Raw genomic sequence first — 25442 nt, 5'->3', positions numbered from 1 at the left:
GAGCGGTGTGGGGAGCAGAGTGCAATGAGCTCTGCAGGCCTGGGTGCCTTGCTGAGGTCTGGGCTGCTGCAGGATGGAACAGACAGTGCAGGTGGCGTCCAAAAGTGTATAAAAACATTTATTCAGTAGAAATAAGGAGACTGGCAAACCACTACTGCACAGTGAGAGCAGCTCTGATCGGTTTAGAAGGAGCTTGTTAAAGGGCAATGCCTCGAATTTTAAAGACACAGTTAATAAAAACAAGGAGACAGGCAAGTAAGTATTTACAGGGAGTGGAACCCGGGTCCAGGTCACCCATGGACCTTGCACAGCAGGCATGGGGCGGGCAGCCGGCTGCTTAGGACCTGGGCCTGCGGGCAGAGGCTCTGCGGATGGGTGTTGTTTTCCTGGGTGTCTCATCTTCTGTCATCTCGGCTGAAAGCTCTATTCAGAGAATCACAGAAACAGAAAAAGCTGAGTCACAAAGATGGTGACAGACTGATCTGGGAAGAAACGGAACAGGAGTGCACCACACAGAACCAGGACCACCTGTGCAGGGCGGCGGGGCAGGGAGAATGTGCCCCCCTGTGCCTGTGCCTGCAGAGGGTGCCTACCTTCCCCACTGGACTCATCGTCACTTGAGAAGACAATCTTGGGTTTCTTCTTGGTGCGCTGCTGAGTGCGTGGAAGCCGACGGGTGGTGCGGCGGAGCTCGGGTGTGAGGAAGTCACTGTCGGAGCCTACAGACGCCACAGGCTGCCACCCTGAGCCTGGAAAAGGCAGAGCATGGTTAAAGACCTGAGTGAGGCTTGCTGAAGGCCGCCGGGCCCTACACCCGGGCCCTACACACCACGGTGCCTGCACCTGTGTGAGGCTTCTCCACCGGGGCGGCTCTCTGGCTTCGGTGCTCAGGCGCCTCTGTAGCGTCCAGGCCTCGTGTGTGACAGGCGCGGAGCTTCTGCTCAAACTCGTCGATTGTAGCCTGGAGGGAGAGAAGAAGGAGGGCAGGCCAGAAACATTGTTATTTCTATGTTTAAAAAGAAACAGAGTCATAAAAGACAGGGAAGAACCTTAAATGTTATTGCTAAGAATTGGAGGCAGAGGACCTGGTCTTCCAGTGGCCACTGTAATGAGGCTGGGGACATGCGCAGGGGCGGCTGGGGACAGTGGCTGGGGATGGAGCCAGTGCAGACCACACCAGGGTCCCTGCGCAGCTCACCCTGCCCTCAGGCTTGGCCCCACGCCGCAGCTTGCCCACAGCAGCCAAGAAAGCACTGAAGATGGACTCATCTGACAGTTTGTCTCCAAAGCAGTTGAAGTTGTCAAGCATCTTGTGGAGGCCTCGCTCCGTAAGGGGCAGCTGCGACACACAGTAGGCCAGGTCCCGGTGCTGCCGATCTGTCCTGCAATGGGGTGGGGCTTTGTGAGGAGTGGCTCTGCTCAGCTTGGCTGGGCTTGCCCTTCCTCATCCTCCCCATCACTTACATCCCTTCCAGGGAGCTCTGACTCTCTCCCCACAGGGCACGTAAGCTTACCGGGCAGTGCGGAAGCGCTGGCACAGCTTCTCCACCAGGCTCTCGTTTTGCTTGTCCTTGGTGATGTAGGCGAGGAGCTGCCTGTGGGAGGAGGTGAGCGTGGGGTCAGCCAGGCCCAGCTGGCTCCTCCTTGCCCACTGCCACCTGCCTGGCTCCTGGCACCATTCTTCTGGCCTGGCCTTAGCAGAGTGCTTCCAGCACAGACCTGAGGGAAACCTACCCCTGTCACTCTGACTGGGCATGGAAGTACCACGAACAGCTGCTGCTCAGCAAGTAGGACCATGTGCCCAGCACCGTGCTAGGAGCTTATCTACTATTCTCAGGAGCTACGGGGCAGGCTGTGTGTAAGCCTCACCACACATAGGAGGAAATGGGCACAGAGGGTCAAGTTATTGCTAAAGGCCACACAGCTAGAGAGGAGCAGGGCTGGGGCTGGAGATGTGGCTCAGTGGGAGGGTACAACAAACAAGTGGAACTGGAATAGAAAAATGAGTTGTTGGATTCCTAAGCCTGTGCTCTAGCGGAGAAATGTGGCCCCAGGAAGCTTACTTCATGATGGTGCGGAAAGGCTCCTCCTCCACCCCACCCTCGGGGTCTGACAGGCGGCTGATGATGTCCGGGAGGAGGTTGTAGATTGCATTGCCCTGTCGGGGAGAGGAAAGGTCACACTAAGGCAGGGGACTCCGGTACTCCTTCAGTACTGGGCAAGTCCCCGGCCCTCACCTTGTGGGCGAGCTCATTGAAGAAGTTCCTGGCCAGCGCAGCAATCTGAGGCTCAGGGTCGACAAGCAGCACGGCCATCTCGCTCACCTGGCCCTTGACCTTCACCATGTCCTTCAGGATCAGGTGGGTCATCACCAGCCCAGCTGTCTTCCGCACCTGCTTAGCTGGATCCCGGAGGCTACAAATGAAAGCTCAGGGACTAAGGATATAGCTCAGCGGCATAAGCGCCTGGTTGGCAAGCTCGAGATCATGAGTTCAATCCCCGGTACCGCCAAAAAAAAAAAAAAAGAAAAGAAATGAAAGCTCAGGTTTCTGTGCCCCAGACCTGGGCCACACCCTAGAATTGGTAGGGTGGGGCCTGGCAGGGATCCCCACCTCACAGGGCATCTCTCCAGAAGCAGGGAGGGCTCTGTCCAGAGGTGAAAGCTGAGGTGGGGAAAGAGGTGAAGCTTCTGTTTCTCTAGGTAACTCTGAGCCAGTGCCTGTGCAGGGCACATCCAGCAGATGTTGATAGTGATGCCCGTAGGAGAGTCTCATGGGTCTCGCACTGACCTCAGCCCCTTGGAACAAGCTCAAGGGGTCCTCACCGAGCGTACAGATGAGGCGTCCAGGGGTCCACCAGGTTGGGGAAGCGGATGGCCAGATCCCCGGTGGCAACCATGAGGTTGGAGCGGACAGTGGGGAGCGATGACTTCTCTAGCATGGTGAACAGAAGACGGAGCTGGGAGTCGCAGAAGGTGGTGCTGGAGGGAAGGAGAGGCTCAGCAGGAAAGCTGTCACCCTCGCCCCGCGGGAGGTAGCACCATGCCAGCCTACCTGATCATGCAGAACTTGCCGAGGGCTAGCGAGGCAGCTGCACAGAGGTCTGCGTTGCTGTACAGCCCAGGGTTGTTGCACACTTTAAGCAAAAGAGGAACAAAGGCAGCCAGTACCTGTTTGCCTGTTGGAAGAAGAGCTCTGTGTTCAAGACAGGTTACCTTGGCCAGGGAGCTCACGTAGCAATGTTTCCTTTTTTATTTGTTCTTACCCTCTAGCAGTTCCAGCTCACAGATGCCACGGATGAGCTCTGCCTCCGTGTCATCGGCAGTGGCTCCAGTCAGCCCCAGCTCCTCCTCCATGGTGGTCTCAGAGCCTGAGTTCTAAGTGAGCAGAAGCGACCCTTTGTTTTGGATGAACAGTTGTGAAGAAAGGTAAAGTGCACAGAAGTATTCATTCCCTTGTCCAAAGGACTGAAAACAGAAGTCCTCAAGTGGTCACATGTTATCTCAGCTACTCGGTAGCCTCAGGAGGATCACAAGTTTGAGCCCAGCATGGGCAATGTAGTAGAGGCCTGTCTCAAAATATAACAGGAAGGCCTAGGGATCAAGCTCAGAGGTACAGCACTTGCTAACCATGCACTAAGTCCTGGGTTTAATCCCCAGTACTACAAAAAAAGAAAGAATTCCTAAATTAAGCAGGAAAATAACTAGGTCCTCTGTATTTGTTTTTTAGTTGCCAAAGCAGGTGTCTCTAGTCCTCCTCTTAATTTGTCCTCAGAGAGTGTGATATACCATATGTCATAAACAGACAGGATCATGCCAGACAACGGCTCAAGGTCAACAGAGGGCCAGACTTTAGCCACTGGTGATGGCTCTATGTCTTATTTGTCTACAGGACACCTGTTTCTGGCCAGGTGCCCAGCCAATAGCAAAGGCTGATGGGAGGTGGGGGCGCGTCCATGGATGGACTATCCCATTCCTGTTCTTATCAGTCTCCCCCAGCAGAGCAGCAGTGCAGAGGCCGAGACCCACAGACGACCGTGCTCTGACCCGAGGTTCTGATTCTGAAACGAATCCCAAGGGCCCGGGCTGTGCGCCCCACACACCTTCTCCTTGGGCTCTTTGGTCTTGTGCGCCTGTTCCTCCTGAAGCACCCGGCGCCGACAGAGCTCTCCGCTCACTGCCTGCTCCAGGTGCACCAGCTGCTGCAGGGCAATGTCCCCGGCCAGCGACAGAAGGTGCATCAGGAGGAAGGTGGGGAGCATGGGCACGGTCTGCCCTGGTGGAGGGGAGGGAGGGAAGGAGACAGGGTCAGTCTGCTCATGCAACTGAGCTCCCCTTGTTCATGTGGCCCTCAAACTTGTGCAGCTGAGGCGAGAACTGGCTTAACTTCAGCTTGGACAAAACTGGGATGACGGGGCTGAGGGGCTGTAGAAAGTGCTAGTGGCAGTGGCTTTTCACCCTGGCCTGGCCCAGCAGCCTTGTCCACTTACTGGAGTCCTCCTGGCTGAAGCTCTTGTCCTCCAGCTTCTCCAGAGCCTGCCTGGCACAGCCCTGCAACATCTGGGCACAGATCACCTCGGGGCCCTCTGCCAGCTGGTAGGTGAGGCTCACTGCTGCCTCCTTGAATGGGATCCAGAGTGGGTCTGGGTGGGCAAAGCCTACACAGGAGGGGGAAGTTGCTCACCACAGGGCTTGGCCTGGCCTGGCCCAGCCCAGCCCGGCCTGCCCCAGGTCCTTTTGGATAGCTTACCTGCTGTGACCATGTCCCGGAGTCGCTCAAACAACCCATGTTCCTGAGGCAGCCTGAAGGGAGGGTGGCGTCTGCCCAAGGAAGGCTGTGGAGAAGGAACAAGGAAGACAGTATAGGGTGCCTGTAATGGGTGAGGACCCCTGCTTCCGGCCAGTGGCTGCTCCACCTACCTTCCTCCTGTCAGAGATGTTGGCGATGGCCTGGCACACCTGCTGGGCCAGCCTGTAATCTGGTGGAGACTTCCTGTCCAGCCCTATGCTCACCAGTGTGTCTAAGTTGCTTCCCACGATTTCTGGTTTTCCTCTAAGGGAAGAAAGCCACAGTCAAGGCAGTCCTGGATGGAACTCTGGGAAGTCAGTGCCACTGTGGGGTCTCCCAAGCCTGGGACACTGAGGGAGGCCCTGCTGCATGGGCATGGCCAGCCCTGCACGTGCTCCTGAACTTACTGCTACGAGGCAAGGGCTGCTCCTCTTTCTATTCAGGGCCAATGCCAAGCAGAACTCAGCGGGCCTGCTTGCTGCCATGGAAGAAGGGCACGCTTTGAACCTCTTGCCCTTCCCTCCCACCCACTTACTGCCTGCAGACCCAGCCTCACCGTGCCAGCATGCCCAGAAGCATGACAGAGGAACAGCGCTCCAGGGCAGAGCAGGGCACCTTCTCGGTGGCCCGCTCCCACAGCAGCTGAGTCACTGCCGGTTTCAACTCATCCTTCTGAACAAACTCACAGAGCTGAGGAGAAAAGAAAAAGAGGTCAGGCCCCTGAACAGGATTCTTCTTGGTCTACTTTGAAGACACTGGAGAACCTGGAATGAGTAAAAACAATATTCAGAACAGGAAAGGAAGGAGGAAGCCCACGTTGTAAGATAGGGGCTTAGATGTGTCTCTCTTTCCTTTTCTCTCCTCCCTTTCTTCCCAGATGGGGTCTCACTATGTATCCCAGGCAGGCTGGGCTTGAACTCAAGATCCTCCTGCCTCAGCCTTCTGAGTGCTGGGATTATAGGCATGTGCCACCATACCTTCTCTTTTTCTTTTTGTGGCTGTGCTGGGGATATGGTGGCCCAGGGCCTTCTGTCTGCTAGGCTAGCTGCACCACTAGGCTACACTTCAGCCCTCCATTCTGACTTTGTCTTTAAAACGATACTAGCTAAAGTGACACATCAGAACTGATCTTCCCAAGTTCTGTTACGGCTTAGAACTAAAATATCCCCTGATGTCTCATGTTCAGAGGTGGGGCTTTTGGAAGGTGTCTTGATCATGGAGATGCTGTACTCACCCACTAATTTCTTTCTTTTTTTTTCCTCAAAGGAGGAAAGCTTTATTGTGACTCAGTTTGTGGAGGTTTCAGTGCATAGTTGGCTGGTGCCCAGGCAGGGTGGCATAGCAGAGTGGCCCAGTCAGGAAGCAGAGCTCACCCGCTAATGGTTTCATGGCTGGATGTGCGGTTAGGTGCCAGGGCCTCATGGAAGAGGCGGCTGCCTGGGATGTGACCCGGAAGGGCATATTCTTCTCCGCCTGTGCCTCCTTCCTGCTCGCTTGGCCCCTGGCCACCATACAGTGGGCAGTTTTCCTCACCATGCCTTTCCTACACTGGAGCCAGCAACCATGCACCGAACCCACTGAAACTGAGCCAAGTAAACCTCTCCTTGAAATTATGGAGGGGCCGGTATTTTGTCTGAGACACAGGAAAGCGGAATAATATGCATTCCATGTTGATCCCTAGTCCTGATTCCATTCTAAACCCTCAAACATTGTCTTGCCTTTTCTTTTTGCCAACTCTTAGTTACATAAGCTTTAAAAAATTTCAATCACCTCATCTTTTTATGACTCAGTCATTTAGTCTTATTTATCTGTCCTTTAAAAATTGTCTTCTAGTAAGTCCAACTCTGTAGTTATCCCTCTAAGCCCCCAGCCTCACCCTGTCATTGTACCTGTAGTAGCCTCCATAACCTTCCTGTCCTGTCCATAGCTCCAGTCAGCCAGCTTATAAGCTGCTGCTGGGTTGGTCCCTCGAACATTTGCCTCCTGCCCGGCCAGCGTTGCTGCTCATCACTTTGAGCTTTCCTACGCTTCCTGTAAGGCTCCTGTCCAACAGCCAGCCCGTGAGGCCTCGCGCAGGTGCCCGGCCAGGCGGTCTCCTTTTCCTCAGCAAGGGACTAGTGTAGGGTAGTAGTGCCCCTCCACAGACGCTAGCCATCAGTACTCCCGCCACTGTTTGTCCCCACAATACAAATTCGCCAAAGGAGACTTGCCTCACTGAAATGTGTGGACTCTGGTTAACAAGGTTCCAGGCCTAGGCTCTTGGAGGCACCCAGAAACCCTCACAATTCAGTGCCAACCTATATTCTCAGCTCTATTAATCTTCCCAGATAATAATTTTGAGCCAGAACATCAACTTTCATATTCTGCAACATATTCTGTCTTTCATAGGTTTCTGTCTGACATACTCTGCCTCTTGTCAAACTCTCAATCATACACATCTTTCCAGATGATGTGAGGTCCTGAGCATTTACAGAGCTTCCTTGACCACTGTTCCTCAGGCCTCTCTTTCCCACCACGCACAAGTGGAGCAGCTGGAACTAGCTGAGCTCCTCCACTTCTCCCCGAGGCTCACAGACATCTCAGTGTCGAGTGCAGAAAATGAACTCCACGGGGAGGCGAGGGCTAAGCAAGTTAATGTAAGTGAGGTGCTAAGAACGGCACTCGCCATATAAACACCACACGTTTTATTATTGCTATTAGTCATTACCTTGCCACTTATTTCTGGCACTTAATTACCTACATGCTATCTTTGTTCTAAAAATGTTTTGTGGTTTTGGCTATCACCTGGACTTCTGGCTCTTTAAGGTTGGGAGTATGAAAGTCTTACACTGCCTTTTGGGCCCGAGCAAATTACTGCATACACAGTAAATGTGCTTGCTGAGTGAAAAAAGAGAAAGTGAGAAGACTTACAATTTCCTCGAGACACTGGATGGTCCCAACCGAGGCATCCACCAGCAACAAGGACAGATTCTGAATCAAAGCCTGGGCCCTGGCTCTGTGGGAACAGCAGAGATCAGGGGACATCAGGAGACAGGCAAGGTGAGCTTGGCAACAGCGAGACTCCATGGCAGCATGGCACCTGAGCCCCCCTTACAGCCCTGTAATAGACCTATTGCCCGTGGAGTAGGAACTCCTCTGGAAAGATGCCCTCTTCCTTTAGGAGACCAGAAAAAAACAGAGAAAAACAGTCAAGGAAGGAGAAGAACCCACAGACCTGGCCGAGTCCCCTTTGGGGCTGAGGTAGAGCTGGCGGTAGGCATTCAGCACAGCTTCCCGGACACCAGGCTCCTTCGACCAGACGAGAGGCAGCATTCGGCGCACCCCAAACAGAGCCTGGGGTACCCCGAACTGGAACACCATCACGAAGAACTCAATCACCTCCTGTACCACTTGGAGGACAGACACACCTATCACTCACAGACTCAGCAAAACCCCAATGCTCAGGTAGAACCAGCCCCCTTTGCAGCAACATGTAAGCCAAGGCCTTCCTCACTGACTCCGTGAACATCAGCTCCTCCTATACTGCCTCATCGTGAAATACTACATACATCAAAATGCATAAGCTATAAAGGACAACACAGAGCAGTAAGTCAGGAAGAAACCTTGCCTTCCAAAGGAGCAGAAAGAGATCAGTAAACACGAACAGGAGTGGGTTTTCCCCTCCTAAGCCCCAGCCTTCCTGTGTGGGCCCAGCCTACCTGTAGTCGTGTTTTCATACATCATCTTGCTAATGATGCCGATGGCCTCTGAGATCTTCCGGGAGAAGCTGTAGGCATCCTGCAGGTACTGTACCAGCATCTCCTGCTTCACCAGCTCATCACTGCCCCCGCACCCCTCAGGCTCTGACACACTGGGGGTGTCTGTCGCAACAGTCTGTCCTGGGACCTTGCTCCCATTGCAGCCCTGAGTGGAAGCTGCTGGGCCTGGGAGTTAGGGAAGCACAGAGCAGTTTTTGCTGAAGGGTATACCGGGGAACCCAATGACTATTTCTTTCTAAAATGTGGAGGCATGAAATTAGAACCTATTCTCAAATATCTTGGTTCACTTTTCAAAAAAGACCTCTGAAGCTTCTCTAGTTTGGATAGCCAGTGTGTGAATGGGCCAGTCCCATTCCAGAGGAGAAGCTTGCCGAACCCCCGGCCTCCTTCAGCACTGAACTGGGTTAGCCGGCATATAGTGAATGCTCAATAAATACTAGCTGAGATGCTGTTGTTGACTGGAGGGGAAAGATTACCTTTGAAGATAATTCCTAAGAGGTTCAGGAACCTGGTCTCCTCCGACCCCTCTGGCTCCGTTTGCCTGAAGGGATCAGACTCCGGGAAGTGGCCTGTGGCTGCTCGAGCAAGAATGACGGCCTGCCTGAGGGAGGAGCAGCCTGTCACTAACGCAGCACCCCGAAGTGTGTCGCTGTGGCCTTCTTCAGGGCTTCACGGCCCCCTCAAGTTGCCAGACCCAATGCTCAGAGAAGAGCATTCTCAGGTTTATACAGCTGGGCACTGCCCACTAAGAGGAGCTCGATAGTCACCTTTCACCAGTCTTCAAAAGCTTCACTAAGACTTGCCCCTACCCTAAATGCTGGTTTACAGACTTGCCAAGTGAAACTGTGGAAACAAATATATTTTTAGCTACTGGTTATGTAGTGGCACATCTACACAATGGAATTCTGTGTCGGTATGTAGCTACAAAAAGAATGTCAGCTGGGTGTGGTGGTGCAGGCTTGTAATCCCAGCCCTCTGGGAGGCTGAGGCAGGAGGATTGCAAGTATAAGGGGCTTTTATTGCTAAGGCCACAAAAACACTGGGACAAATCTTTTCTTTATGATCAAGATTCCAATTATGTTGATTTGCAGACTAAGTTAATAGTAAGCAAACTCGACATTATTTCTTAGCTCACAGAATTTAGAATTACAAAGTCATTACAGAGAAAATGATCTAATCAATTTCTTGCTTTAGAGACATTGAGTTAAGCATCTGACATGAAATTATACATCTAAAATTCTGTTTACACTTACTTGTTTCTGTAAAGTAGAAAAGTGTATTTAATGTGGCCTGTGCCTCTGACACCATCACAGTGAAAACCTGCTGTCCACCTAGGGGCAGCATACCTAAGCACAGTTCATTCTAGAGAAACATTTGCTAAGTTCACAGAGGTTAACTTGAAATCCAGAGATCACCAGAGACTATTCCGTTCCTTCCCGTACTTGTATCTAGCTTTGGCCAGTAGCTGACGGATGTGTCCTTTCACTTCTTCTGCGGTCTCTGCAACAGCGCTTTCCTCAGGAATCTCCTCCTCCTCCTGGGGGTGCTCTAGAAGCTGCTGCAGGGTGGACTTCAACTCGGGCAGCATCGCTTCCCACTCCTCCTCGGGCTCCACCACTGCTGTCGAAGGAGAGCGGCTCAGTGTCATGGCTGAGGTTTTCACTACAGGAGGAGGCTGGTGGGGAGGCTCCGAGGGAGAACTACTCACAGGCAGCTGCTGCGCTCTGCCTCTGGGCCCTCATCTCTTGTAATTTCTGGGTTTCCTTCTGCAGTGGTCCAGCAAGGTCAGTGTCACTAAGCTAGCATGGTAAATGAACATCCAGTCACTAAGTGACATGCTCCCAACCTTTCTGTGTTTCATTCCTCCACTTTTGGGTGGGCCAAGTCCCCTTACCTTGCAGGAGAAGGGATTGTTGGCTAGGAAGCTGGCCAGCAGCTGGATGGCATTTTTGCACACGAGCACAGACTTGTCTGCCAGACGCCCCACGGCTAAGGCCACCACAGCCTGGAAGCGCGTCAGAGGGAGTGCCTGGGTGGGCCGAAGAGAAAGGTCCACTCATATCCCACACCACCCATCCTGTTCAAGATGACCCTGCCACACTTGCAACTCTCCATGGGATACAAAATATGTAAGCAGCACTCCTAGGAGTGGGGCAAGGAACACGACAGCTCTTAAATGGAGCCAGGCATCCTTGTCCTTGGTATGGAAGACTTCTACTAGTGGTACTAAACACCTAGTACCTCGCCTCCTCTTTGAGGCACGCCACCCCCTCACTCTGGCTGTATGGGGAGGAAGGCCAGGTCTCTATCGCACAGAAGGCCGCTCACCTTCTGCTGGACGATTCTGGTGAAGAGCTGTAAGACGCGGCTCCGGACAAAGGAGCTGACATCGTGGCCATGGGCCTGTAGGGTATCCAGAAACTGATCCCTGGTCTCTCGAGCTGCTTCCTCCAGGTGGTCACCGTGCAGAACCTGCAGCACCATCTCTGTCATGGCTGCCAGCACGGCATTGCGCATCATGTAATTCTAGGAGGGAGGAGAGAGCTTGGCACAAACCTCTGCACTCTCACATCACTGTTCCTCTCTCTGAACTCCTGTGTCTACCTAGAACAAGGCTGCCAGCCATGCTTGTGCCTAGCTATGACTTTTCTTCTCAAATGCCTATGTATTCAGGCCAAAGGTCACAGGAAAAAGTGGATCCCAGAGTGGACTTACTTGCTAAGAAATTACTGGAGAAAATAAACAAGAGCTGAACTGGATGTAGTGGCGTGCGCCTGTAATCCCAGCACTCCGAGGCAGGAGGACTGCCTGACTTCAAGGCCAGCCTGAACTACATAGCAAGACCCTATCTCAAAAGAAAAGAAAAGAAAAGAAAAGAAAAGAAAAGAAAAGAGAAGAGAAGAGAAGAGAAGAGAAGAGAAGAGAAAAGAAAAGAGGAGGGGAGGGGAGGGGAGGGAAAAGAAACAAGAGCCACCATTTTTTCTCTATAAGGGTAACCCCAGTAAGCATGGTGGTACAGGTTGAATACCCCTTATCTGATCCCTATCCCTTATGCTTAGGACTAGAATGCTTCAGATTTTTTTCATATTTTGGAATATTTGCACATACAAGGAGATATCTTGGGGAGGGGACCCAAGTTTAAACAAGAAATTCTTTTGTTTTTGATATACCTTATACATATAGCTGAAGGGAATCTTTTGAGATGGGGGTCTTGCTATCTTACCTACACTGGTCTCAAGGTCCTGGACATTTTTTTTTTTTTTTTTTTTTGAGATAAGCTTTTACTATGCAGTTCAGGCTGTCCTCGAACTTGCAGAGCTCCTCCTGCCTCAGCCTCCTGAGTGCTGGGATTACAGGTGTGCGCCACCATGCCCAGCTCCCAGCTCCAGGACTTACATAGTTTTCCTACCTCAGCCTTCCAAATACTGGGACTACTGGCTTGTATCACTGTGCCTGGCTCTGACTGGAAGCTTACATAACACTTTAAAGTTTCTGTGTGATACCAGGTTTTCTACTTGTGGTACCATGTTATACTTAAAAAGTATAAATTCTGGAGCACTCTGAATTTTGGAAATCACATCCACCTACCAATATATATTTGAGCAGTGTTTATTATGTCTTTTATCTGAGATTATAAGGCCTCTGATCTCTACAAATACACAACTCCTTTTCCTCTTACTCTCTGGGCTATCTCTGTCTGTAATATTCACCTAGACATACCCCACATCACTGTGAGAAGCAGGCAGATTGGGGATGACAGAGGACTGAAAAAAAAGGCACAGGTTGATTTGAGAGCAGGCAGTGTTTAGAGAAAGCAGGCAAGCCGCACAGCAGGAAGAAGCTTCACCCTGAGGGGTGCAGGGGACTTGGAATCAAAGCTGAGTCAGTCTCACTGACTGAAACTTTGAACTCACATCTCCCTTCCCAGACCTGCACAGAAAGGGCTCCTTACTCGGCGTGCTCCATTTGCTTCTTTGCAGAAGGAAAATGCCACAGGATAAACCTAGACAACCTGTCTTCTTGAGAAAGCTATTTTAAGAGAAAACCTTTTGAGCTGGGGATGAGTTCAGTTGTAAATTGTGTGTTTTGTGTGTGCAAGGCCCTGGGTTTGATCCTCAGTACATTAAAAAAAGAAAAAAAAAGCTGGGTGTGGTGGTGTATGTCTGTAATCCCAGCACTCAGGAAGCTGAGACAGGAAGATCGTTGAGAGTTTGACGCCAGCCTGGGCTACAAGTGAGTTCAAGGCCAGCCTGAACTAGTGAGACCCTGTCTCGAAAAGACAAAAAAAAAGTAAGAAAAATGTAAAGAACAAGCCTTTCAACACTGAACTTAAGCCCCTAGGAGAACTTCCCAGGCACCGCCCCCATCACCCACCTCTCCGTCCAGATGATCCAGCAGCATGCACATGCTAGAGAGCAGGGTTGCTGGGACCCGTTCTGCGAGCTCTGTCAGGAAACTGGCAAAGCCCTTGGCTCCCAGTGCATCCCGACTCAGCTCCTGAGGACACTTCTGTCCAATCTCTCTACACAGGGAAGGAAACACAGTTGTGGCAAAATAGTTTGACTACTTAGTTCTCAGCAAGGGAAGGAAAATTGGTATCAAATACATGAATAATCTCATGTGGCACAGAACGTGTTTCCAATCTCTCTTTATCCCTTCCCAAGGAAAAGCAACGATTAGAAATGTTGAGAAGGAACAGTCACCTTACAATCTCTCCCACGATGCTCTTCATTCCATAATCTGTCACCCAGAGACTCACAGCTGCCACCAGAACAGGTGCGAGGTGCTCAAAGTGCTGCAGCATCTGGATGATCTTCACAGTGGCACCTGCACAAGTTGGAAACATGGGGCATCGTGGACAAAACGCCATGCGTGGGGCAAAGCAGAGGCCCACTTACTGAGCATGTGGTTGTATCGTGTCAAGGCCACCCCCAGCAGGTGCGTCACGGCTTCCCGGGTGGGGCGGTTCCTCTGGTGAGTGATGGTGGGATTCTCCAGAAGGCGGTAGCAGCAGCCAGTAACCAAACTGAGAAGGATGGGATAATGAAACCGGCTGGGGGAAGGCGGAATGCAGCCCTGTGGTGTTCATTCTAACCCTGCTGGCCCCAGGGCAGAGCCCAGCCTTCTTTCGCTCTCCTACACAAGTTACTTTGGTGACTACAGATAGGTCCTCCTTCCTTTCAACCAGTTTTCATACTGACAGACAACCAAAGTATATGACAAAGGACAGGAAAAAGAAATCAATGACTTCTCATTGTGAAATATAATGGTCAGTTCAGTCCTTATAATAATAGACCTTTCAGCTGCAGCTGATCATTCACTTTGTCCTTTCAGCACATAATTCACTGACTTCCAGGATGTCAGACTCCCTTCTCACTTTCCTTGGCTGTGTCCTCATCTCTCCCTCTTACTGCTGGAGAGCCCTAGGTACTGCTTTCTTACTGATTTAGTGACCCAGTCAGTCTCATAACTTTTTTGAGGGGCGGGGAAACAGGATCTCACTATGTAGTTCAGGCTGGCCTTGAGCTCACGACAATCCTCCTGCCTCAGCCTCCTGAGTACTGGGATTGCAGGGCTGTGCCACCACACCCAGCCAGTCTCATAGCTTTAAATACCGTATGCTCTCGGATGTTCTCTGTAGCCCAGAACTCTTTTCCAAACTCCTGATGTGTATGTGTGATAGCCAATTCTGACAACTTTACTCAGACACAAGCACCGCAAACTTGCTAAGTCTAAAATAGATGTATGAACTTGTACCCACAGCTTTCTCCATACTAAGTTACCAGCAAGCCTATTCCAAATTTGTTCAGGGCAAGCCCCTTGACTGCACCTCTCATATGCCATGCCAAAATTTCTGGCAAATCCTGCAAGTTCTCCCTCAAGAAAAAAAGTACAGAATCAGCCACTCCCCGTCTGTACTGCTATTCCACGGTCCTGAGTTTTGGAACAGCCTTGAAACCGAACTCGTACTGCCCCATTCTCTCCAAAGTCACTCACAGCCAGGACAACCCTATGACGTGGAGTCAGGTCACCCCACTGCCCTGCTTGGGGGTTGCCCCATGGCAGCTGGAGACGTGCCAAAGTCACCGTGGTGGGCAGGGTGCTCTGCACTTTGGCTGCTCACTGTTCCCAGCCGCACAGCCTACCTCGCTCACCCTCTCTCAGCTGCAGTCTCTTGGGCCTCATCACTAGGACTGTACATGCTGGACACACCCTCCTCAGGGTCTCTGCCCTTGTCATCCATCCATCCATCCATCCATCTATCCATCTATCCATCTATCTATCTATCTATCTATCTATCATCCATCCATCCATCCATCCATCTATCCATCTATCTATCTATCTATCTATCTATCATCCATCCATCCATCCATCCATCCATCCATCCATCCATCCATCCATCCCAGGGACTGAAGCCTGCAGCCTTCACATTGATCTAGACTCTAGCCGTCTTTTAGTTTGAGACAGGGTCTTGGTAAATCACTAAATTGCCCAGGCTGAGCTTGAACTTACAACCCTCCTGCTTCAGCTTCCTAGAACACTGGGATTGCAGGTGTGTGCCACCACATCTGGCCCTCTAGATAGTCTTACAGTGCTCATCCCCCCACTGTGCCTCTGTGATCAAATGTCACCATCACTCACACAGCTGATTTAGCACAGCCCCTTTCCACCAAACTTCTCATTCCTATTTTGATACACAGTAACAAAAAGTAAAACACAGCACATATTTTACTTAGTTTAAAAATTGTCTTCCACTCTATAATATAATCTCCAAAAGGGCAAAACCTTTTGTTTCCAGAATCTATGATGACGCTCACTACATACCCAGGAGACTCTTCGTAAAACATCTTTTCATGAATATATAAATGGCCATTAGAGATGAGAAAGTAACATCAGGTTCTTACATTCCATTGTCTCCTTTCATGCTCTTATACTTCTGTGTATCACAGACAGAACTGAGGCATTAAGTATTTTGAAGGCTTATTTAAGATACGGAGCTTCTACTCCTCATGGCCTTTGTACTGAGTTACAACACCAGCCTCACCAGCCTTTTTTCTTAAGACAGGGTCTTGCTAAGTCACTAAATTTCCCAGGCTGGCTTGAATTTTCAATCCTCCTGCCTCAGCCTCTGAGAGTGCTGGGATTACAAGGCATGCACCACTATGCCTGGCTCCCAGCCCTTTTTTCTTAAATTTTGAGACATAATCTTGCTAAGCTGCCTAGGTTGGGCTCCAAGTTGCTATCCTCCTGCCTCAGCCTCCCAAGTTCTGAGCTTACAGGCAGGTGCCACCATGCCTGTCTTTGGCTCTAGATTATCTGCAGCCACGGTGACTACTCACCTGACAAATTCCTCTTCAATTACTGAATGGTTCCACAGGTGACGGATGTCCAACTGGAGAAGCTGTGTTAACAGCTGAAGAATTGGTTGTCTCTCTTCTTCCCAGTCAAAGCCATGGGCTGCTTTGCTCCGGGATTTCTTATTCTGAGAAAGAAACAAACAGTGGGTCAAGATCTGCCAATCTGTGTGCCCATACCATCCAGTTTAGGACAGGCTGAAGGTAACGTAGAAGCATTATAAGCTCTGAAATGTAGAAAAACGTCTGTAGAGAAGGGAATGTGACACTGTAAAGTACTTCCTCCTAAATCTTAATTGAGGACAGCGGTATTCACAGAATCACTGGATTCCCTTCTTTCCATCAATTCCCCTCTCCCCACTGTACAGTTAGCCAGGGACTCTAAATTACCTTCCCTCCCACATCCAGGTCCATGAGGCTTTTCTGGCTGGCCACCGTCTCGAAGGATTCCAAGAGGCGTATCAGGGCATAGCAGTTCATCTTGAGGGCATTGAGGTGGGCACTTCTATCTGATGCGCTCAGGGCTGCGTCATCAAGGATGGCTGGAAGCTCCTGGGAGTGGTGGGACACCACTGTAAAGGGCAGAATCTGGGAGTTGGTTTCATTCACTTTCTTTACACACCCCAATCTGAGAACACCCAGCAGTGAGGCCATCAGATTACCAAAGATCTATGTTTCATCTCTCAGTGGCCATAGAGAGCTAAGACCTTGGAGACCCTTGGCCCCAGCTGAAACCCGGAACATGCCCTGTTCCTACTCTCACTCCAGTCAGCACATTTCTCCCTGGCAACTGGAAGAGTCACCCCTACGAAAGAGAAGTGGGTTGAAAGTAGGAAAAAGTTCTTGTTGGTCTGGCCTTACAGTGGATGCACATAACTCTGTATCACCCACCAAGATTACAGACCATAACAGGTCCAGGGTCCCCAGGCTTAGTCAGGCCAACTGAATCACAACAGCCTTGGTATCATCATGTGGCTGATAAGATACAGGAGATATGACAAACACACAACATTTTCCATTCCCGACCCCCTGACCCATCAACACCTTTTGTCAGGAATTCCAGAGCATCTTCCTTGAGGCCAGGATCTATACTTCGAAAGTGACTATGAGGGAAAGAAAGTGTGGGGGTGAGACAGGAACCTGCAGAGCCCATTCCAACAGGTCAAAGCTAACTGAAGGGATCTAACATTTGAAAATACCTGTGAAATGCTCAACTGAATAACCCTGGTGGCAAGGTGGATAAATTCTCATGAGGAGAAATATCAGCACCCAGAACCAATTACCAGTGAATCTATAATTTGGGATTTCAAGACTAACATGCAAATTCAGGGCAAGGAACCACCAGTTCTGTTTAAGGCACTAGCTGGGTATTTTACTTACTGTAAAATGCTGTAGACAGTATCAAAGTGTTCCAGGATAGCCAGGGGCCCCTGAGCTCGGAAGGCAGCCTGAAATGCTACAAAGATGAAGGGAGAGAGGACTTTTTGGTCAATTCTATCCACATTGCATTGAATTGTCACGTTTCTTTAGTTTTCTGCCATCTTTGTCTTTCATGATCCTAACATTTTAAAAAAACTGACATTTTCTCCTAATTATATTGGAATTATGCATTTTTGGCAAGTCTTTCACAGAAAGGAAGTTTGTGTCTCTTAATCTATCATGACAAGAGGTACATATCAATGTCTTGTTACTGGTGATGTTAACTTGTATCACCCTGCAGTAACCGTCATGTCTCTCTATCCTGCATTATTAATAAGCACAGCCATCACTGTCTAATGACACTCAGCCAATGGTGGACTGCACATATGACAGTGGACCCATATGATTACACCACCTAGTAAGGCAGTACCCATTTTAGCTTGTGTAAGTACACTCTATGATGTCTGCACAATGATGAAATTGCCTAGACAAAGGCCTCACAAAGTACACTGTCCACAAGCTATGTGTACTGTATCTTATGGGAAAGTACTTTTCAGTTGGGTGTGGTGGTGTATGCCCTGTAATCCCAACACTTCAGGAGGCTGAGGCAGGAAGACTGCAAGTTTGAGTCCCATCTGAGCAACTTAGTGAGATGCTGTCTCAAAATAAAAAAGGGCTGGGGATGTAGCTCAGTGCAAAGGCCCTGGGTTCTACCCCCGGTACTGCAAAAAAGAATAAAAGAAGATAACTGGGAGTTCCTTCAGCATGGCCTGCATCCCCTGGAGATGCTCCCTGATGTTCTTCCATAATGCATTCCAGGCTCACTTGAACTTGCTCTGGCCTTCTCTGGCATCAACCATGCATGGACAATTAATGCCATCATAAAAGGGTGTGTAAGTTACTTCTCCCCTATTGTTAGACATGACATTTCTAATTTCTTCTAATAACAACCAATTTACTCTCCTGGCAAATCTGGGTTAAATCAGCTATCTGCTTATTTCATTCAACATAGCTATACAGATAAAAATGGGCTGAGACTAACATACAAACCTGCTGCCTCTATGCTCACTTAAACTTCTGACTACTCAGGAGGGTCTTCATAGTTCCTTGTAAGCCTTTACAAAGTCTCAGGTCTAAACTGGGCATGGTGGCATAAGCCTCTAATCCCAGCACTTTGGGAGGCTGAGGCAGGAGGATAACAAGGTCAAACCCAGAGTAGGCAATTCAGCAATTTAGCGAGGCTGTGTCTCAAAACAAACAAACAAAAAACCAGGCAGGGGATGTTGTTTAGTGCACAGGCCCTGGGTTCAATTCCCAGTACCACAAAACAAACAAATCTCTACTCTTAGGTCTGTTTACATTTATCTTGGCTGTCATTTCACAACTTTCCTCTGCTTCTACCATCGTGGCATCTACCCTGCTCACTCTCAGGTAAGGGCTACCTTTTTCTCTCACCGCAGAAAGAGAAGCACACAGCAGAACTCTCAACTGTTCCCAGTCCCACAGCACCATACCGCCTGCATCTCTGCCCCACCCTTGGCCTTCTTTTGCCACTGCTCAGCAACTGTCCCTATTCCAAAAAAGCCATCTCTTGCCTCTGCACACTAGATAGACCACATCTTCTCTTACTAAAGGATATTGCTCCTGGAATTGTTCCTCTTCTCTCCTGCAACACCAGGCTTCCCTCTCCCTTCTCTGTTCCTCTTTAGTATACCATGGATTGGGGGCTGGGGATTTAGCTCAGCGGCAAAAGCGCCTGCCTGGCATGCGCAAGGTCGTGAGTTCGGTTCCCGGTACCGGAGAAAAACCAAAAAAAAAAAAAAAAATAATAGTATACCATGGATCACCTGCCTGTCTGTTCTTGGTGTTACTGGGGGTTGAACCCAGCCAGGGCCACATGCATGCCAGGCAAGTTCTACCACTGACCTATATCCCCAGCTCTTTTTAAAAATTTTAGACAGTATCTTGCTGAATTGCCGAGGTTGGCCTTGAACTTGTGATCCTCTCAACTAGCTGAGATTATAGGCATGCACTATACCCTACTACAATCTAGCCTTCTTCTTCTTCTTCTTTTTGGTAGTACTAGGAATTGAACTCAGGGCCTTCGCACTGAGGTCCATTCTCAGACATTCTGTTTTGAGACAGAGTCTCACTAAGTTGCTAAGTTGCCCAGCCTGGGCCTCGAACCTGAAATCCATCTGCCTCAGCTACCACAGTCAGCTTGGTCTACTCATTTTATTTATTTATTTATTTATTTATTTATTTATTTATTTATTTATTTCGACACAGGGTCTCGCTATGCTAGCCTTGAGCTCATTTTGTAGCCTAGGCTGGTCTCAAACTCAAAACAATCCTCCTGCCTCAGCCTCCCAAGTGCTGGGATTACAGGATTGCACCACCATGCCCAGCTTCATATTGTCTACTCATTTTAAAAAAGAAATATTTACCTGAACTCACTGTCTCCAATCCCTCTCCTTCCATTTTCCTGTAAATGTATTCCTCTCAAGCTTTTGCACCCACTTCTCCTCTGAAGCAGCTTTTGTCAAGGTTATCAGATACCAGTACATCCTTAAATCTAGTAATTAATTTGCAGATAATCTCTCCTCTGTTTTTTTCTTCTTTCTATTTTAAAAACATTCTCTTGGCCAGGGGTGGTGGTGCATGCCTGTAATCCCAGCACTTGGGAGGCTGAGGCAGGAGGATTGTTTTGAGTTCAAGACCAGCCTGGGCTACAAAGTGAGCTCAAGGCCAGCCTGAACTGCATAGTGAGACCCTGTCTCAAAAAGATAAATAAATAAATAAAGACAACACATTCCCTCTCTTTTTTTTGAGACAAGGTCTTGCTATGTAGTACAGACTGGACTTGAACTTACTAGGTAGCCCAGGCTGGTCTTGATCTCACAGTGATCTTCCTCCCTCAGCCTCCAGAGTACTGGGATTATAGGCATGTGCCATCAACCCAGTGAAAGTGATCCTTTTAAAAGACAATGTCAGGCTGGGGATTTAGCTCAGTGGCACAGCGCCTGCTTGGCAAGTGCAAGGTCGTGAGTTCAATTCCTGGTACCAGAAAAAAATAAAATAAAATAAAAGACAATGTCACTTCTATGCTCAAAATTCCATGGATTTCTTGCTCACACTGAAATGTGTGACCTACAAAGATCTAGAGATCAGTGCTTATCAAATTGAATTTTCTGGGGATCTTAAAATATAGTTTTAGGCAGGCATGGGGACATGCCTATAATTCCAGCTTCTTGGGAAGCTGAGGCAGGATGATCACAAGTTTGAAGCCAGCCTGAGCAATTTAGTGAGACTGTGTCTCAAAATAAAATAAAAAAGCCTGGGGTATAGCTCAGTGGTAGACTGCTTGACTAGCAGATCCAAGACCCTGGGTTTAAATGTCAACACACAAAACAAATAAAACAAAACAAAACAAGAATCGGCATGTGTTTAAAACACTGGTTGTTGTAATAACTGATGAACAGCTTGCTGGTGCACATCCCAAGCTGCTGGTGATACATACAGCCACATGATACAGACAGAGTAGTACATCTGTGGGCACAAATGGTACTAGCCACCCACCTGTGAGCCTCCACACTGCTTTCTTCCTTGCCTACCTGATGATATATTCAGGGTTAGGGAGGCTCCTTGATGATAACCTCGATCAGGTTAGCGAATCTGGCCAATTTTATTTTTCTTACCAGCAATCAGAGGAATAAGCACCTGATCTGCTTCTGGCTGAGTCTATTGGGAGGCTTTCAAAAGCACAAGAGGAAAATGCCTTTTCCCACTTCTGGACATCAGAGCCAGAAGCTGCCATCTGACCCCTGTGCTGCAAGGGCCAAGCAGAGAGAGGCTCAAGTATATTACTGAGCTGCTGCACTGACTCAGCCTTCCTGTAGAGCTAACAATGAAGTATGTCATTATCCCTGTGTTTACAGATGAGGAAACTGAGGCACAGAGAGAATTAAGGGACTTGTTCAGGGTTCAAACAGTAGAACCAGGATTCAAAACCAGGCAGCCTCGCATAGTCTTTAGTGTACATATACTTCTCCAAAGCAACCAGATACAAACTGATTCCAAGAAGTATAGCGGCATTATGGAATCTCGTTAGTAATGCACGAGTTGTTTTAAGACATTTAGTTTTCAAAAGGTAACTGCAGGCTGGGGATATAGCTCAGCAGCATAAGAGCCTGCCTGGCTAGCACAAGGTCCTGAGTTCGATTCCCAGTACCAAAAAAAAAAAAATAACAAAAGGTAACTGCAGTATACCTACAGTCCTGTGCCACTTGTTTTTTCACGAGATGAAGGACCACATACATGAGATGAGGGTGGTTCCATCAGATCACAGTACAATGGAGCTGAGAACTGCTATCCCCTAGTGAGGTTTTAGCCCCTGTAACATTGCAGCACAGCCTGTTATTCATGTGTTTATAGTGAGGCTAGTGTAAATAAACCTACCACATTGCAAGCCTATAAAGTACAGCACATACCATTATACATAGTATATACTACTTGATAATAAATGACTGCTACTATTATTTTAGAGCACACTCTTTTTATTCTTTTCAGTGGTGGCGATTGAAACCAGGGCCTACACATGCTAGACAAGCACTCTGTTCCTGCACTGTATCTCCAGCCCTGGAGTGTGCTTCACAGAACCTGGGGGTGTGGTAGGCTTTATCAGCTAGGTTTGTGCAATCCTACTCCATGATGTAAAATGAAAAAAATCACCTAACAGGCTTACTGAAACACACACACATCTTCATCCTCTTTGTTAAGCGTTACATGACTATTTTATATGGTGTTGCAATTGTGCACATGTTTTTCAATTAATGCACATTTTGGAAACAAGCTATTTAGATTCTAAAAAAGCATTACCTAAAAAAAAGCCAGGTCAGGTCCCAGACGTTGAGAAAGCCTGTCCTCCTATATCACTTAAATTTATCACGACTTTGTCTTAGTATATGGTTAGGGTGAACAGCAAAAATAAGTATCTCCCAAAGATTATCCATATTCACCAAGACTGTTTATGAAACAATCCACAGAAAGCAAGTAATGAGTATACTCTTTGTCATGAATACCACACAATGCTAGGGAAAAAAAACGGAACAGGACAGACATGTTCCTTGCCCTAGAGGAGTTTCACTGTAGTGGAAAAGAAGTGGCAATGTAATTACACATGGCATGGTTGTTTTGAAATGCTAGGTACAATGGCTACTGTGGAGTCTTACCTTTAAGCTGGGTGGGCAGATGTCTAATGGACACTACCTCTTGCACAACGTACTGATTAACACCTCCACTTTTCAACAAGTCCTCTGGGGATAAGGGCAGATGGAACTCGTACAGTTGGGGAGGCATCCTTCTCCCACTGGCTCACCGGCTAGAAACCAAACAGTAAAAAAGTTAGGGACTAAGTCTAAGATCTGTCATTTTATTTGGTTCCCTTATTGCCCCACCTCCAATATGATTTTAATCTTACAACAAGCTGATGACATTATCTTAGAGGATATGATATCAACCTTGGAGTAGAATCCAACTGTTATTATAACTGCTACTTGGTCAGGTCACTTAACCCTTTTGGCTTCATTAGTAACAAGGTCACTAATATCTGATCACAAAGTTGCTCTTTGAGGAGCGGATGGACAACAGAGTAGTAAAGTGTTTAAAGACCTATAAGGCAGCACAGCAATGTCTAAGTTTCAGTGTGGACAAGTCTCATCTGAGCACTAATATTACTATTTATTCATTCTGGGTCAGATTCTGTTAGGCTATTTGAATATACCATATCCGATCTAACTCTCATCTTAGTCCCATGGAGTGCATAATAAATACCACAACCAATTTAAGACGAGGAATTTAAGGTTAAGCCGGAATTACACTCGTTCCGTTCCGGAGCTGTTAGACTTACTGACTCTACCACATCACACCCCAGGGATATACCTAATAGACCTCCCCTCAGACTGCATACTGCTAAGACGGCATCTACCTGCCTGTACCCGATTTTCTCAGCCCTTCACTCAAATAACACACCTCACCAGACAACCTCCGAACCTCCTCAGACCCGGGATTCCGGCAGCAATGGAAGGGGGCGGAGAACGAGGGCACAATACGAACCTATCAACGGAACTGTTTTGACGTTAGCAGAGAAACCGACCAATCCGCGGCAGGCTGAGAACAAGGCCCGCCTCTGAAACGGGCGCCGCGCGGGCTAATCCACCAACATGCAGTTCAAATTCCAACGGCTGCCAGGGGGCCAATTGCGTCACTCGCTGAAGCGATCAGCCAGTCACAGCACGGGAACCCCTCTCAGCGAGGGGCGGAGCCTCAACACAGGCTCGCAAGCCACGCGCCTACCATGTGTCCAGCACCCTCGGCTGCTTCTTAGCCCCGGCAGAGGAGATAAGGTCCTAGCACTCCCGGCCAGAGGTGTCTCGTTCCTAGCTGAGCAGTGGCTCTGCCGCTAGGAGAGTGACCTCCTCAGGTACCCCCAGAACAGGAGGCAAGTCCAGGCTGGAAGTCAGAAGATTGTGTTCTAGTCCAGGTCCTCCCATCTCCGCTTTGTGTCGTACAGCAGGTCGCTGCGCCTCAAAATCTCTGCCCTGTAAAACGGGAGTAGTGAAAAAACAGCGCACAGCTGTCGTGAGGCAGACAAAAGGGCTTGTTCTTTGAACAGTCCGAAACTCTGCCTTCCAGACGCTGAACCTTCATCTCCCTCACCGTTGAGGGACACCCGAAGGGGCGGGGAAGGGTCAATTTTCAATTTCAGTCTTTGGAAGCTCTCACAGCCCCCAAAGATATCCTCAGCTCTTTAAGTGCTCCAAAACCTCCGGTTTGCAGACCGGAAGCGTCTAGGCTGGGCGGGTTGTCTACGCCACCGTTGGCCGGAACTTGGGGGCGGGGCTAGTGGCAGGGGCGGGGCCTGCGCTCAAAGCTACCTGGGTAGGATCCAAGATGGTTGCCTGCTTTCCGAGACTAGTGTAAAGGTGGCAGGTACTGTTCGCGTTGTCATCTCCTTGAAGGCCACATTCTAGGGCTCATTTGATGTATGGTTGAGAGAACAGACTAGAACAATGGCAGGGGCCCTCTCTTGCAGGGCTAGTAGGTGTCTGTGGAGCTGGGTGACTTTGGCTTGCAGAAACTTTTCGCTGGGTAAGCGGCATTTGGAGATGGACCGCCCGAGAACTGCTTCTTGGTAAGCAGCTCGGAGTCATCTCATGTCTTCCCCATCCCTAGGTGTTCCAGGATTGTCCCGTATAAGGCTCACCCTGCCACCTCCCAAAGTGGTTGATCGTTGGAACGAGAAGAGGGCCATGTTTGGAGTATATGACAACATCGGGATCCTGGGTAAGACTTGATCTGGCGCGATACGAATTTCAGACTGGCTGGTAACTGGTTTTTTTTGTTTGTTTGTTTGTTTGTTTTTTTCCACCTGGTTAGCGAATGGTTCCGTGCTCAGTAGTAAAAGCAAACGGTTATATCACTTGTTATTATGTCTGGCACTGTTTTGAGTGTCCTACGAATACCAACCCTTTTAACTCTCATAAAAACCTTTTCACTTTGCAGGTAAGGAAGGAAACTGAGGAACCGAGAGGTTAATTCTTCAAAGTTAGTAAATAGCAGTATTAGAGTTTGAACCCCAGCCATTCTGCCTCTGAAATCTGTGCCCTTGACACTGTAATGTGTCTTCTCTGTAGGTGCTGCTCAGAAAGACACAACTCTGGGCTGAACACTTAGCTGGTCTAGGCTGAATTTTCTTGTCTTGAAATTAATATGTTCTTTCACATTATACAGGAGACTTTGAAAAGCACCCCAAAGACCTGATCATTGGACCCATATGGCTTCGAGGCTGGAAGGGAAATGAATTGCAGCGATGTATCCGAAAGAAGAGAATGGTTGGAAATAGAATGTTCATTGATGACCTGCACAACCTTAACAAGCGTATCCGCTATCTCTACAAACACTTTAATCGTCATGGGAAGTACCGGTAGAAGATAAATCTGGAATCTGTGCAGGAGGCACATCTGTCTTCCTGGAGAGCGGGGATAAGACTTGCCCTGTTAAGAGAGGGTTTTGTATGCTCACTAATAAAATGGAGCTTTGGGATCTAATATCCACACACTTTA

General features: G+C 48.9%; 2 protein-coding genes across 5 annotated transcripts; one reads left to right on the top strand and one right to left on the bottom strand.

Annotated features, from left to right (window-relative positions):
- Positions 1–97: 97 nt before the first annotated feature.
- Ncapd2 (non-SMC condensin I complex, subunit D2) lies at positions 98–24156 on the bottom strand. 4 transcript variants are annotated; one of them, XM_013511313.1, is made up of 32 exons: positions 23434–24156; positions 22551–22699; positions 17281–17356; positions 16945–17003; positions 16291–16472; positions 15886–16028; positions 13444–13571; positions 13249–13372; positions 12920–13067; positions 10874–11071; positions 10440–10574; positions 10254–10344; positions 9988–10165; positions 9022–9146; positions 8486–8710; positions 8002–8176; positions 7698–7782; positions 5344–5477; positions 4919–5051; positions 4749–4833; positions 4489–4656; positions 4102–4274; positions 3265–3376; positions 3054–3177; positions 2825–2980; positions 2238–2415; positions 2064–2158; positions 1515–1595; positions 1199–1382; positions 844–961; positions 594–749; positions 98–423 (listed from the first exon to the last, which is right to left on the bottom strand). In XM_013511313.1, the coding sequence occupies exons 2-32, from the start codon at positions 22675–22677 to the stop codon at positions 338–340; spliced, it is 4182 nt and encodes a 1393-aa protein (XP_013366767.1). In that variant the 5' UTR covers positions 22678–22699; positions 23434–24156; the 3' UTR covers positions 98–337. The 4 variants fall into 4 exon arrangements, with proteins under 4 accessions (XP_013366767.1, XP_005378836.1, XP_005378837.1 ...); XM_005378779.1 differs by lacking the exon at positions 23434–24156 and adding an exon at positions 23350–23432; XM_005378780.1 differs by lacking the exon at positions 23434–24156 and adding an exon at positions 23350–23432 and having other exon boundaries at positions 9988–10162.
- Positions 24157–24255: 99 nt separating this feature from the next.
- Positions 24256–25442, top strand: Mrpl51 (mitochondrial ribosomal protein L51). Its single transcript, XM_005378781.2, has 3 exons — positions 24256–24468; positions 24553–24663; positions 25111–25442. Exons 1-3 carry the CDS (start codon positions 24390–24392, stop codon positions 25305–25307), a joined length of 387 nt encoding a protein of 128 aa, XP_005378838.1. The 5' UTR covers positions 24256–24389; the 3' UTR covers positions 25308–25442.

Source organism: Chinchilla lanigera, unplaced genomic scaffold (assembly GCF_000276665.1).
Source record: "Chinchilla lanigera isolate Chin_1 unplaced genomic scaffold, ChiLan1.0 scaffold00012, whole genome shotgun sequence".
Taxonomy (NCBI): domain Eukaryota; kingdom Metazoa; phylum Chordata; class Mammalia; order Rodentia; family Chinchillidae; genus Chinchilla; species Chinchilla lanigera.
Note: the sequence above shows the minus strand (reverse complement) of the source record. Positions and strands in the feature narration are given on the sequence as shown.